This window comes from Stylophora pistillata, chromosome 4 (assembly GCF_964205215.1).
Source record: "Stylophora pistillata chromosome 4, jaStyPist1.2, whole genome shotgun sequence".
Classification (NCBI taxonomy): domain Eukaryota; kingdom Metazoa; phylum Cnidaria; class Anthozoa; order Scleractinia; family Pocilloporidae; genus Stylophora; species Stylophora pistillata.
The window spans coordinates 32,428,452-32,441,597 of NC_142522.1; the positions used below are offsets into that span (position 1 = coordinate 32,428,452).

Consider the following 13,146-nt stretch of genomic DNA (forward strand, 5'->3'; position numbering starts at 1 on the left):
TCTTTAGAAACTATCAGCCTTTATTCTTTTTAAATGAGTCCCGAAAACTGAAACTATGGAAATTCCAACAGATAATCAGAACATAGGAGCTAATTTAAAAGACATGACACGTTGGAAAGTGAGGATGACTGAGAAATTGGTCAACTTTGTTTTGGTCAACTTTGTTTTCCAACTTAAAGTCGCGTTTGGTTTTGACTTGTCGAGGAGGTAGAGCGAGATTTTTAGACCAATCACAGCGCAGTGATGCAAATCAACCAATACATGATTTACACTCCAGATCGGTCGATACTATTTCTAAACCTTTTCCAGTCGCAAGAGAAATTGGTAAGACATTTTTCATCACAAAAGTCAATATGTTTGTAATGTCTTGCTCAAATGTTTTGGGAAGGAACGGTAAATCTTAAATTAGGGAATATTGTCTGTTGCATTCACAATTAAATTTCAGAGCTAAAATTACAAGAATTGGGTATGACAGACAGTAGGAGGAAGTGATATTCAGACAAAGGAGTAAAGGGGTCGATAATGACTCGGGTTCGTTTTACCTTACAACTATTTTTCTTTGTTCTACAGATGCAACTAGCAACGACCTCAAATAACTCCAGCTGCAGAAAGAACACAGGGCACAATCGACTGATATCTGTTAAAAAGTTTGTAAGCAGTGTAAACACACTGCTCCAAAGGACAAGAGATTTAGCTTCGAGCGTGCGGATGGCCTGCGAAGATATGGACTTGGAAAAACTTGTTTCGTTACCAGAAGAAATCTGCTCATCGGCGGGAAATATTGTACGGCAAAAACGAGCGTTTATCGAGACAGAATATTCAGCCTCTGTGGGGAGTAATCAGGACATTTTGGACGAAATTGCATATTTGGAAAAGAAATGCAATGACGTTGAAGTAGCTGCAGGGGATTTGAGGAAAACGGTGACGAAGTTTTTGTTCCTGAGTCCAGCGCCGAAGTCTTTGCAGAAAAAGAGAAACTACAAAGTGTTTGGGACTGAAGATGATCACTCGGACGTGACAAATTACTCTCCGTTTATCGGAGGATCAAATCATACCAGGACACCTTTTGTATCGCGCAGTAAAAAATTAATCAGTGGAAAAGAATCGAGGAGCCCACGAAAATTGTGGAGTAAAGAATCGCCGGTTTAATTAATTCAGAAGAACATGTAATTCTATTAACGAAAAAAGTGTGCTGTTTGTTTGAAGATCGATTGCTGATGGTTTATTCAGTATTACAAGGTTATTGCTGATGGTTTATTCAGTATTACAAGGTTATTCTAATGATACTCTCAAATTGGTCAAAAGACCCTAAGTTATATTGCAGAAGAAAATGTTCATGTAAGGATTCTCACCTTTGAAATTTCTTTTCTGAAGGCAAAAGTGATGGATTCATTTAAATGGCGACACGTAAACACAGGCATAAGGGTTACCCCAAATATCGTACTTGTTCAGGTGAATCCTGAAGCCCACTTTTTCATCTACGTAAATTATAGAGAACCCAGATAAATACTCATTTCCTCATTTCCGTGACAAAATTGTCAACAACACTGGTTTTCCTTTGACACTCAACCAAAAAATAAATACTTGATTTCATTCGCTATCGTCTTGATGAATTCTCTCCCGTTTCGGTTCTGTACTGAACGAGTCAGGTCAGTCTGCAAACGTTTACTTCGCCAAGAACATAGATAGACTGGTTCGCCAAATAGTGACGTCTGTTCGCTATCGCTTTTTTTTTTTTTTTTTTTTTTTAAAGCGTTTTTCTGATTTTACAATTGTGTCACTCTTGTTAGGCGCTTTTGAATTTGGAGGAAACTAGCGCCATATAAACACTTTATTATTATTATCGTCTTAGGTTGATTTGCAAATGATTGAGGTCGGCTCGCCAACGTGATTAGTGTTATTCTCTAATATCTTAGGTTTGCTAAGTCTGCGAATTTCAACTTTGTAGTTGTCATTTGGAAAGTATGTCGTAAAATGTTTGAGCGTTGGTAACCTGAGGTAGAAGAGTGGAAACTGGAGGTGTACAACATGCGTTTGACTTGGCAGTTACTTGGCATAATTTACAGGAACCCGGTTTATCGTCGCTCGTATGATATAAGGTAAACAAACCTCGAACGGCGCCCAGTGTGACGATTCCAACTCTTAAAATTTTTTTTGTCATTTAAGGGAGCCATCCTAACCGTTAACCTCGCAATGATTCAAATCGATTTCGATCAGCAATCGAAGGAAAAATTCCTAATAAATTTATGAAAATTAAGCGACCCCTTGTTGAAATTTATCCCATTTCCAATTCGAAATAATGACTAACCGTCGGTCGCAGATCAACGACTTTAAAAAAAGAGTCAGTTTTAGTTCTTTTTTCAGGAGAAATTTTATTTCATATTCTATAACCTACCTCAAGTACGAAGAGAACCTTTTAAAGTCATATACATTTAACACAGCTTTACAGCAGCCGTATGAGTTCGTGTACTTCGAGAGTTATTAACGCACCGTTGCTCAGTTTCGTGTTATAAAATGAATTCTTTGAGCGAAACAAAAAAACTTTTCCCTACACTAATTTGTCATCAACTTGTAGTCTCAAGATTTGAATTCATATTGCTTTCATACATATAATTTTTTCACTTACAATTTTCATGAAAACTAAAACTTATTTTAGGTTTCAAAGAAAAAAATAATCTTGTGAACAGGTGTTTTTTTTTTTTATATATATATAATTTTATTTCGCATCCGGTGAAAATTTATAATCATCTTTCGAAAAACTCTCCAAATTAAAGACTAAAATATCAATCATGGCTTAAAAAAAAAAAAAAAAAAAATCAACTTTGGCCGTTCTTAAAATAATTCATATTCCTCGGGTATTCCAAACCTGTCTTTGTTCCATATCACTTTGAGTATGATCAGGCAGCCGTAACAAAAAGTGACGAAGGCGATTGCAAGAGCAATCGCCGAGTCTAACCACCATGTCGAATGCATCTCGCTGTAAATAATTGTGCTTACAATCAAACCGAGGGCCATGGCAGCACCGCAAGCTGAATCTATTGCGTCGATCCTCAAAGCCACGCTCTGCAGCTTATCAGCGATTCGATATTTCAACCAAAAGAAGGCAGAATAACATAGAAACCCGACCACGGAGATCGAAAGAAGAGCGAGTGTGTTTCTAGGCTCCATGTCGCTGACAAGAAACTCCACCGCTCGCGCGCACATCATCAGTGCAGAGAGTATGAAACACGCGGCTATTAACACACAAGCCTTTCGTTCTTTGCCTGGTCCCAAGACGCCGTTGACTCCCTGGTAAAAACGCCAGACAATCACACCAGATGATACAACCCCAAGCATAGCGTCGAAAGCGATCGCAAACGCCGCAGAACTTTCAGCAATGCCTGAACTTACAAAGGAAGCAATGCTAAGCATGAGTGTGACATACATGGAGGCGAAAGATACGGATAGCGCTGCGCGTCGCCAGCGTTGTTTTTCTTGCGCCGACAATCGGACTTTCTTTTTTCCTGTTTCATCGTCATAAGGCGATACGCACGGAAAGGTTCCAAAATCTTCCTGAGGTTTCGTGGGCTCCGCTGAAAGTTTAACCGGCAACGCTTCTTGTTCCAGCATTGGTGTTTTCATCGAAATGTTGCTTTCATTCTGTGCACTGTCCATGTCTTTATCTCTATCATTCCATCGAGAAATTTTGAGGTTTTTGCCTGGTCGAAATTGTTTTAAATTTCAGCTTCTTTCAATTGACGTTTTTTTAAAATGGTTTACAAAGACCTACTGGCAGTAAGCCTTTCAGTTCCCCGCTTTCGGAGTTTGATGTTTTATATCATTGAATACAATATTCTTAAATCCGTTTGACCAAGATTTACAGTGAATTATACGCATTGACAGTTGTCATTAAGGCTTCACAGTTCCATGTTCCATCAAAGGAAGATTTACTTCGCAAACGGCCCTAATTCTCGGTGATGAAATCAGGAAAATTCAGATTTCTTTACCTTTTTTAAAGCAATAAAAGAAAAGATAATAGCTACCGTTTTTTTGACATAAAAAAATCAATTTCAGAGAACACGAAGAAACTTCATATAAGACTTAAACGTGTCAGCTCACCACGATATGATCACTGCTTTGAACGAGAAATTGATGCCCACGCACGACTTTAGATAATATAGTTGTGAAAAAGTAACTGAACTGGGTAGAAAATGAGTGCGATATCTAAAACAAAACGACCTCTAGGGACGCTAGGTTCTTCGCGGTACCAATGTTTCGTTAATTCGCTTTCTCAGTTCTCGCAGAGTGTAAATGAAGAGTGAATTCGTGAAAAAAAAATAAGATCCTTTGTGTCAGATAGAGGAAGAGAAAATCTAATAAACAGATGTCTGGAAGAATCCTATTGGAGGATTGTATGTTTTGGTACTCATCGATTGCAGTATTCGGCCAATCAGATGAGGATTCACCGGAATTAAGGGGGGCCATAAATTATTTATTTCCACTTTCGCTACCCACGATATCCTCTTAGTATTTGAGAAAAAAAAAAAGAAATACGGAATTGAATGGTAATTTATATTTTTATGCGAGCTGTGATCGCGATAATCTTCGTGTGTGACTGTGAATGGTTTGCCGTTAAGAAAAATGTCAACAGCTACAAGAACAAAAAATAAAAGAACAGAATATGTTATTTATAGAATGGCAACATAACATGTTATATAGCGATATAATACGCTTTTTTGAGGCTTCTTTTTAAGATCAAAAAGTGTTTTATACAGTAAGTCCGTAAGTCAATTCAGACGCTGTACTTCGCACGAGGTTATTTTGGGGCTGCTTATTCTTAAAAAAATGGTCTATTGCGCCACACTTCTGCTCTCCAAGTTCCAGTTGAAAAATGGGAATATTCCAAACCAGTAGCTACATTTTCAAGGAAAAAACTGAGAGATTATTTCACATTCATTTCAACTCATCATTTTTTCACTTTTCCTTTTCTTTCGGTTTTTATGGCTGATCTTTCGGAAGCCGAATGTGACTTCTAGACAACTTATCGGAGATTTCGGCAACATCCGCTGTATTTAACTACATTTTGACTGTGGAATTTAAATTAACTTTACTGAAATCTTAAATCAGCCAGCAAGAGATGGTCATTCACTAGTCCAACTTAATTTTTAGCAATCTCAGGATTAAGCCTCATTCGCCGGAGGACTTCTTCACACCAAACAACCGCTATTACTCTTTGGTTGAACCTATCACACGTATATCTTGTATGTAACATCGTGTTATGTAGCGACAATGCCATTACTATGGCGCTGCGTAAATAGCCTCAGTTAAAAATTTCCGGTCGTTTCTTCTTCCGTCACAAATCGCCGTGGAAGCTCTTGGACTTATACCAGGGGACAAATTTTCCAATTTTTAAGGCTTCTGGAACTAGTTGAAAAGGGTGTTTCAACACTCTTCTGAAGGGATAAAATCTTTCGCAGACTTTTAGACTATTACGTGGAGAAATTGCATGCATATTCAATTTTAACGTGATAATAAAACGTGATATAAAACCGCACAAAGATACATCAGTGTCTGAAGACTACGCCAGACTTTATCATTACGAGCGCCAGAACATGATATTCGACTATTTTATTATGGCTGATTTTTCATGCTTCAGAAGAATCCCAGATGGTGCAGATTTCACTGTTTTCCGGCGACATATCTGGAAAATTGGGAGCTTTTCTATTTCCCTCCGCGTCTAACTTTTCTGCAATGATCGACTCTGATTAAAGACCCATAAAAACTCCAATTTTTACCTCGTGCTTTAAATCAAAGTGAAAACTACGGATGTCTTTTCACTCCGTCCGGTGACTATCGACTTCTGGAAAAACATCTGTGTTCCAAAGTTATCCGAATACACGCTACGGAACAACTCGTTTATTCCACTATGGATAGTCGTTTAAAAAAAGCTTTAGTACGTTAAAGATAGTAAAACGACATTCTCTAAAAATAAAAGGCTTACAAATGCTATTGAAACATCTCAATTCTCTCACAATTTCAGTATTTATGGAAAAAAATTGTAAAGTCGCACTCCTTCCTTGAGAAAAAAAAAACATTCTTACTGTTCGGGGAGGGGACAGTTTTTCTAAGCTGACAAGCTGCGTAAGTTAGTTTAGATCTAACGGAAAAATAAAATCGCTCTGTTCTGAACTTTGATTGTGTTAATATACAAGTCGTTTTAAATTTTCCGGAAGGTGCCAGTAGTTCTTGAAATCTGCTGGGAGGAGTTTATTTTATTTTTTAGCTGAGAGACATCAATAAATTGATCTTTCTTACGAACTACGTTCATATTTTAATTACTACTCGCTTGCGCTCAAAAGACGTCAATCAAAGGAGCATTTGTGTTATCGTAGAACGCAAACAGTAGCTCGATGACTAACATTACTGCAGTACGTCATTTAAGTATGGCGTTCCGTCACCGCCAAAATTCAAACTTAACCCTCTATCCACACATACCATCATCAACTGGCAACATTCAAATCATTAATTGAAACATTCAACCCTCCACTACAACATTCATGTCAGGCGTTTAAAATACACTCACAACATTCGGACATGCACTCCAAACATTCAATCAATCAAGTGAAACATTCAAAGCAGGCATACAAAATCCACTTACAACATTTGGACATGCAATTTAAACAAGCAGTTATTCAATTCCAATTTTCATTTTGGACATTCTTTCAAACATTCGATTATTCAATCTCAGTGAACATTCGATTTGAACATTCCATTTAAACATGTTCGAATTGAATGTTTGGATTGAATGTTTGAATTGAATGTTTAGATTGAATGTTCGAATTGAATGTTTGGATTGAATGTTCGAATTGAATAATCGAATGTTTGAATTGAACGTTAGAATTGAATGTTGGAATCGAATGTTTAGATTGAATATTCGAATTGAATGTTCAGATTGAATAATCGAATATTTGAATGGATTGTCGAATTGAAAGTCGAGTGTCCTAAATGAAAGTTGGAATTTAAAAACCGCTTGTTTAAATTGCATGTCCAAATGTTGTAAGTAGATTTTGCATGCCTGCTTTGAATGTTTCACTTGATCGATTGAATGTTTGGAGTGTGTTTGAATGTTGTGAGTGCATTTTAAACGCCTGACATGAATGTTGTAGTGGAGGGTTGAATGTTTCAATCGAATATTTGAATGTTGCCAGCTAGTGAATGATGGTATGCGTAGATAGAGGGCTAAGTTTGAATTTTAGCGGTGATGGAACGCCATATTTGTGGCAGCTCTAGGTTAACAGACCACTGAACTTTGAGAACTGATTTCGGTATTTTTGAACTCATCATGTCACGTTGCAGTTCGAATCCTCTGGCCGAAAACGATGGAAAGACGCTCGCCTATTATGTTCTACTTGTTTTTGCACTGGAAGGAAATTCCGGCTCTCATCGTAATAATTGTCTTTAAGACAAATACAATGACACAGACCATAAGCTATATTCTTGTCACTGGCTGATCAGTGGTGTTGTTAACCAATTATTTTGCAAGTTTTTTTTTTCATTTGCAACCGATATCCGTAACCCTGTCAACCCAAAGCCAGGTTCTAAAAGCTTTGGATCGATTTGGAGCAGTGGTACATCCCCATCATACCCCACTCATCAGTTCAAAACTTCGCATCTTCATTTTCACCGTCGGGAGTTATGGCCATTACCTGTAGACTCCCCTCATCTGATCAGTCATAAATGTGTTGAGAGTCCAGAATGATTCTAATGTCTTTGGGAAGGCTCATATGTAGAAACGTAATCTGTGGTGGTTTGTGTTATTTTCCTTTACTTGCCATTCGTTTTGATAGCGCCAGCGCTATACACTACCATTTTCTATAAGCTCAAATCACAGAAGATACTTGGTGAAGCATAAGCGACCAAAGCCGTGCGACCAAGCCTAAAAAGAGAGCGAATTGTTCTGAAATTTGCCATTACCATTGTCTTGGTACTTGTAGCATGCTGGTTGCCTCTCACCACTTTTTTCTTTTTGCTCTTTTTTAACGACCTTGCTGATTGGTCTTGCAGCATCGGTTAATTTAATTAATCGGTTAATTTATTAATCGGTAAATTCAAAACGTAATTTCATCAGCACCGCTTTAATTTGTTTTTAAGCGCTTTTTATGTTCCGTTTGTAAGCTCCCTTCCCCTCCGTTTAAAAGCCCCTGGTTTCCAGCATACCAGCGAGATAAAAGAAACGGAATCTTAATCTCAGTATCTATGTTGATATGGGAACATTTCTTGGGTCTCTTCGTACCAGCACGGATAACCGAGGCGGTGGCCTGTTTTCCGAGATCTCCCCTCTTTATCCTTTTCTCAGTAAAACTCATATTGAATTCATATGAAGAAAAGGTGGACAGCCTGGTTTCGGAGATCTCGCAGCTGAGATGAAAAATTCCATGCCGGCCGACGGAAGGAAATCGAAGGTCCTGCCTCGATCGTTTCGTGAACCAAGCCAAGCTTCCCAATTCGCACTTTTCCCAAAGGAAACTTGTTCATTGTTATGTAAAACTACGAAAACTTTTTCTCGTTGCCATGTTCCCACCAATAACATAGCTCCATTTTCTGCCTTTAAAAGCACACACAACCCACAATTCCTCTATTCGCTCCGACGAAGGGCTAACGCTCGAAACGTCAGGTTTCGTAATCGTTACGGTGGCCAATTTACCATTTCAACTTTGTTGATATATCCAAATTATTACGAAAACTGAGTTAATCTGGTCGACTTGGCTCTTATGGGTCCTTTAACCCTTAACCACCCTAACAGCGGTATGCAGGCTTTTCACTTGGTAGGTACTTGGTGAAATCCTTCATACATGCATCGATACAGAAGAACATATGGGGATACATGGTCATTTGCATATATTAACATACATTAAGGATTACACCAAGTACTTACCCTTCACGTTGTTCGCCATTAATTTCCTGTGATCCTGACAAGGCTGATTTTTTTTAAGAACTAAAAGCTTCTCAAAGTAGTTATTACTTCCATACTTCCAAGAGAAATTAGAACATAGCTAGCAGAGTCGCGCAATCAAATTCATTATACGTAAGCGTGCTCAAAATCCCGATAGTGCACGCTGATAGCGTCAGCAAATCCGACTTCGCCAGAATTTTTTTTTTCGCGCGAGCGACCATTGCTAGTGCGGGGAAAAATAATACATTTCGCGACAATAATGGATACAAACAGAAACTCGGCCTGCTAGTCCGAAAACGAAGACAATGTTTCGACCTTTTCCCATGGGCTAGAGTTCTTAAATGAGGCAGAAAAAGAGAAAAACAAAGGAAAAGGAGACTCGGCATCAGCGCCGTCACGATTCGCTTCAACTGATATTGTTGTCCGTTTTTCGCGTCGCATTTGATGCACAAATTCCACCGGCTATGTTCTAAAACAATTGGTTCATGCTTTCAGCAGTGCACTATCGAGTTATGGAGCACGTGGGAAGTTTGGAGAGCACTTGAGAAGCTAGAGTTGCCCTCGGCTATCGCCTCGGGCAACTCTTACGCTTCTTTCGTGCTCTCCAAACTTCCCGCGTGCTCCATAACTCGATAGTGCACGCTAAAGCATGAACCAATTGTTAAATAATGAGACAATTTTTCCTCTTTATTATTCTTATGACCTTATTGATTTATTCACCGTTCATAGGAAAGGAAATTAGAGGCTAGCTACTTTTGAGTAGAGATCAAAGGTGTAATTGTTTTTAAATATAAATAAAAGAGAGCTCGTTAACTTGCCCCATATTGACTGATGCCATACAAAATAGCAGCCAAGAACCTTGAATAAAATGTACGAACACAACAAAATTTGAGGACGATAATATTGTAACATTATTGTAATAATGCAATATATTTGAGGACGATAATATTGTAGTATTTGCATTAGAAACAGATCTTTAATCGGTAAAAATGTCGACTCTCCTACGAAGGAGGAAAGCAAACCAGAGTCAAATCTAAATCGTTACCACTCATAATTTGGTCACCACATTTTCCGTCAGGGTTTCTTTCAAATTATTTTTAGATCGTAAGTAAAAAAAAAGTAAAGAGGAATAACATGAAGCATTTTAATGGTAATTACTAAATTCCAAATAACTAACGTGCACATGTTAATTTTTGATTCAGTTGCAGGCGGAGACCAGGAGACGAAACGTGGTCGGTAAATTCCGACCAAATATTTATCTTTGGTTTCCTTTTCAACGTTAAAACCTCTTAAAAGCTTGTTGCCTAACAGGATAAGAAAATGATGTTCTGAAAGGTCTCTTATAATCGGAGGCGTCGGTGATATAAACAAACAGTGATGTTATTCAGGTGCTATTGAGCCAAACAACAGTGTTTAAAACAATGATTGCTTAAGAATGGGAATACAAGAGACAATTTATTCACACAAAATATATTCAGAAGAATTCAATGGAGCAATACTTCAATCAAAAATGAGGAAACATTTCTAGAGTTTTCGCCGAAAACTTTCCTTAGGCAACAGCTGGTAAGAGAGAGAGAGAGAGAGAGTGATGCTTGACCGAGATAAAAGCCATTTAAAAAAAGAAAACAAACCGGCTCCGCGCTAGGCTAATTACTTTGCACATACTTTCTGTTTCACCCCGCTCCTAGGCACCTGAGAGAAACTGCTATGTTTTTGTTGAAAGCAAAGTGCAATTAACTGAAAAGTGAGAAGTTCTTCTGTACTTTTTCTCTTTTTTTTCCTCGAATACTTGTAATCTCTGAAGCTCAGCGGGCGAAGTGCATTACGGCAAAAAGAAAATCATAAATTTGAATGTTCTCTTGAAGTTTCAGGTACTGACAGTCTGACGCGACAATAGAATATAAATGGAGTAAAGGAATATTTTGATTGATTGAGTATATATTAGGCCCACACTTGCAGGGAATCCTTGATTTAGCCAATAGACTGATCTTAATGATTCAGGATAAAACAACGAGTGTCTCTCTATGATAAGCTTGTAAAACGGACAAAACAATGTTGACCGCGCCGAGTTGCTGAGATCGATTAGACGATGGATAAATCCACTCCTTCAATCAAAGAGGAATTGGGAAATAGCCATGACGCTAAAACCGACTACGAGCAACAATCTTTGTTACATACAGATGAGGCTAGTGATCACAAAAATGGGAGAATTCCCTATGAGAAGTTAGAAAAATGGCGTAAAATGACTATCGTGATTTGTCTGCTTTCAATCGTCTTCACGACTTTGCTCGGGTTGGGCGCATTTGTAGTTTCTGAAATATCCGACAGCTCTTCGGCATTCGCGGTGGCTTTTGACGCAATATTGGCCATTACGTCCTCTGTATCTGTTGTGTGGCGGTTTTACTATGGAATTAACGGCGAGGGAAAAACCCAACGAGAATGGAAGGCTTGTAACATCATCGCTGTGTGTTTTATCGTTTCGGGAGCGCTGGTCGCTGGGCGAGCGATTGTTTGCATCGTGTTGGACGAGGAACCACGGAAACCTTCGGCTTTAATAATCATGTCAGTAGTAAGCTGTGTGGGGTATTTCCTCCTCTTCTGTGTTAAACTGTGTCTGGCTAGGAAATTAGACAGTTCTGCTTTGGTTGCGGATTCTATCGATGCCCTCAGTGGCGCGGGAATGTCAGTGGGTGTGATTCTGAGCGCGTTAGTTTTGGAGCTGAGTAGCTCAGCCTGGTTGATAGACCCAGCCACAGCCATCTTCATCGCAGTTTTAACAATCATTTATGGATTTGAAATCCTGATCAAGGTCGCGCGAGAAAAGAAACAAGTAAACAAACTGAAAGAAGCTGGACAAGAACTACATGAGGGTGATGACGTCATTAAAGGACGGGAAGTAATGGACGAAAAATAAAACAATTCGAACGGATCTTACAAGTTCAGGAAATATTCATAAGATTAATCCTGTACGTTCTTAAGATTCCTTGATTACAAATATCGGTGAACTAACAGCATTTCTGTTAGTCTTCAATGGCATTTTCACCGCTTGCAGTGAAGATGTTACTGTCGCCACTGGGTGGTGCTGGGCAAACTCATCAAAACAAGGTGTTTGTTTTTTTCTGTTTCTAAAGGGCATTTCTTATCTTACCAACGTTACTGACGTTACCTTTAATTTGAATTTTGTAGCAGAAGGTAATTCCCTTTTGAAAAGGAAACTGAAGTAATTCATCATCAAGAGTTACAAGGTACTATCACGGGTTTGATTATTCTAGGCAACATTTGCTTGCATGCCTCCCTTGCTAGTAGAATATATTACTGAAGGAGAAAAATAGTTTGGCCGCGTAGCTACGTTGTTAGGGTGTTAAATGTTTGCGTGTATTTCATTTACACTCCTCAGCCCTGTCCATTATCACCAAAACTGGAGAAAGTTCACGAATCTCTGAACATCATTCTTGACAGAAAGAGGAAAAGTTTATAATATTAAGCACAAATGCGCCTGTTGCCGTCAGCTTTTTAGTAAATCTATCTTCGCTTGTCATAGCAGAAGGTTACGACTTTCGTCCAAAGGAGCGAAAATAAGTAAAATTACATCCATAATCATGGATTCAACCAATGTTTGGAAAATAAATTCAATTTTGCGTTAAAATTCAAAATGTTTCTTTTAATTTATATATTTTAATAGATTTGTTGTAGCTTTATTTCCACAGCTTATAGGAATATATTTTTTCAAACTGGATCCAAAAATATTCACTAACGAAACAGATATTACTTTCTGTGAAATATAATGAGTTAGATCAACAATCTCTTGGATATGTCTTTTTTGTCATAGTTTAAACTTTGATTAAATTTGCGATGGGAGAAAATACTTGCCATGGTAATATGTATATGGGAGAGAGATGTTTACGATTCTTAAGTGCATAAAATGCCCAAATTCCTTTCACATTAAGGAATCCTGCCAATCTTTAACCCTTTCACTTCCACGATCTGATTGTTTATTCTCCCCTCTAGCTGCTACATATTTCCTTTTAAGAATGGCTGCCTGTAAGGATCGAGAATCGTCCGTCAGCGACCATTTTGGTGAATTGCTCATATTTTGCTCAACGATACCCTTTGGTAAACTGTTTTCAAAAATCAAGTTTAAAAGTTCCGACGAGTGTTAATTTTTCAGAAATTTGCGAAAATTTGAAAACGCGGTTTAAGTGCGGTTTTCCGCC

At 38.3% G+C, this 13,146-nt stretch overlaps 3 protein-coding genes across 4 annotated transcripts in view; 2 read left to right on the plus strand and 1 right to left on the minus strand.

The window, feature by feature from the left end:
• The window catches only part of LOC111324531 (kinesin-like protein KIF14), a 21,024-nt gene extending 19,426 nt beyond the window's left edge, over positions 1 to 1,598 (plus strand). The window contains exons 38-39 of one of the 2 annotated variants that reach the window (XR_002694268.2): positions 571 to 1,239; positions 1,272 to 1,598. Coding sequence is in view for 1 of the 2 variants with exons in the window: in XM_022928118.2 (XP_022783853.2) it covers positions 571 to 1,149 (579 nt within the window). In the remaining variant the exon portion in view is untranslated. Of the gene's footprint in view, positions 1 to 570 lie in introns of both variants that reach the window. The other variant, XM_022928118.2, reaches the window with a different exon arrangement.
• A 748-nt stretch (positions 1,599 to 2,346) lies between these two features.
• On the minus strand, positions 2,347 to 4,319 carry LOC111324509 (transmembrane protein 163a). Its single transcript, XM_022928087.2, has 2 exons — positions 4,099 to 4,319; positions 2,347 to 3,986 (listed from the first exon to the last, which is right to left on the minus strand). Exon 2 carries the CDS (start codon positions 3,652 to 3,654, stop codon positions 2,833 to 2,835), a length of 822 nt encoding a protein of 273 aa, XP_022783822.2. The 5' UTR covers positions 3,655 to 3,986; positions 4,099 to 4,319; the 3' UTR covers positions 2,347 to 2,832.
• Positions 4,320 to 10,366: 6,047 nt separating this feature from the next.
• On the plus strand, positions 10,367 to 12,797 carry LOC111324525 (transmembrane protein 163a). The gene has a single exon (XM_022928111.2). It carries the CDS (start codon positions 11,022 to 11,024, stop codon positions 11,844 to 11,846), a length of 825 nt encoding a protein of 274 aa, XP_022783846.1. The 5' UTR covers positions 10,367 to 11,021; the 3' UTR covers positions 11,847 to 12,797.
• Positions 12,798 to 13,146: the final 349 nt, after the last annotated feature.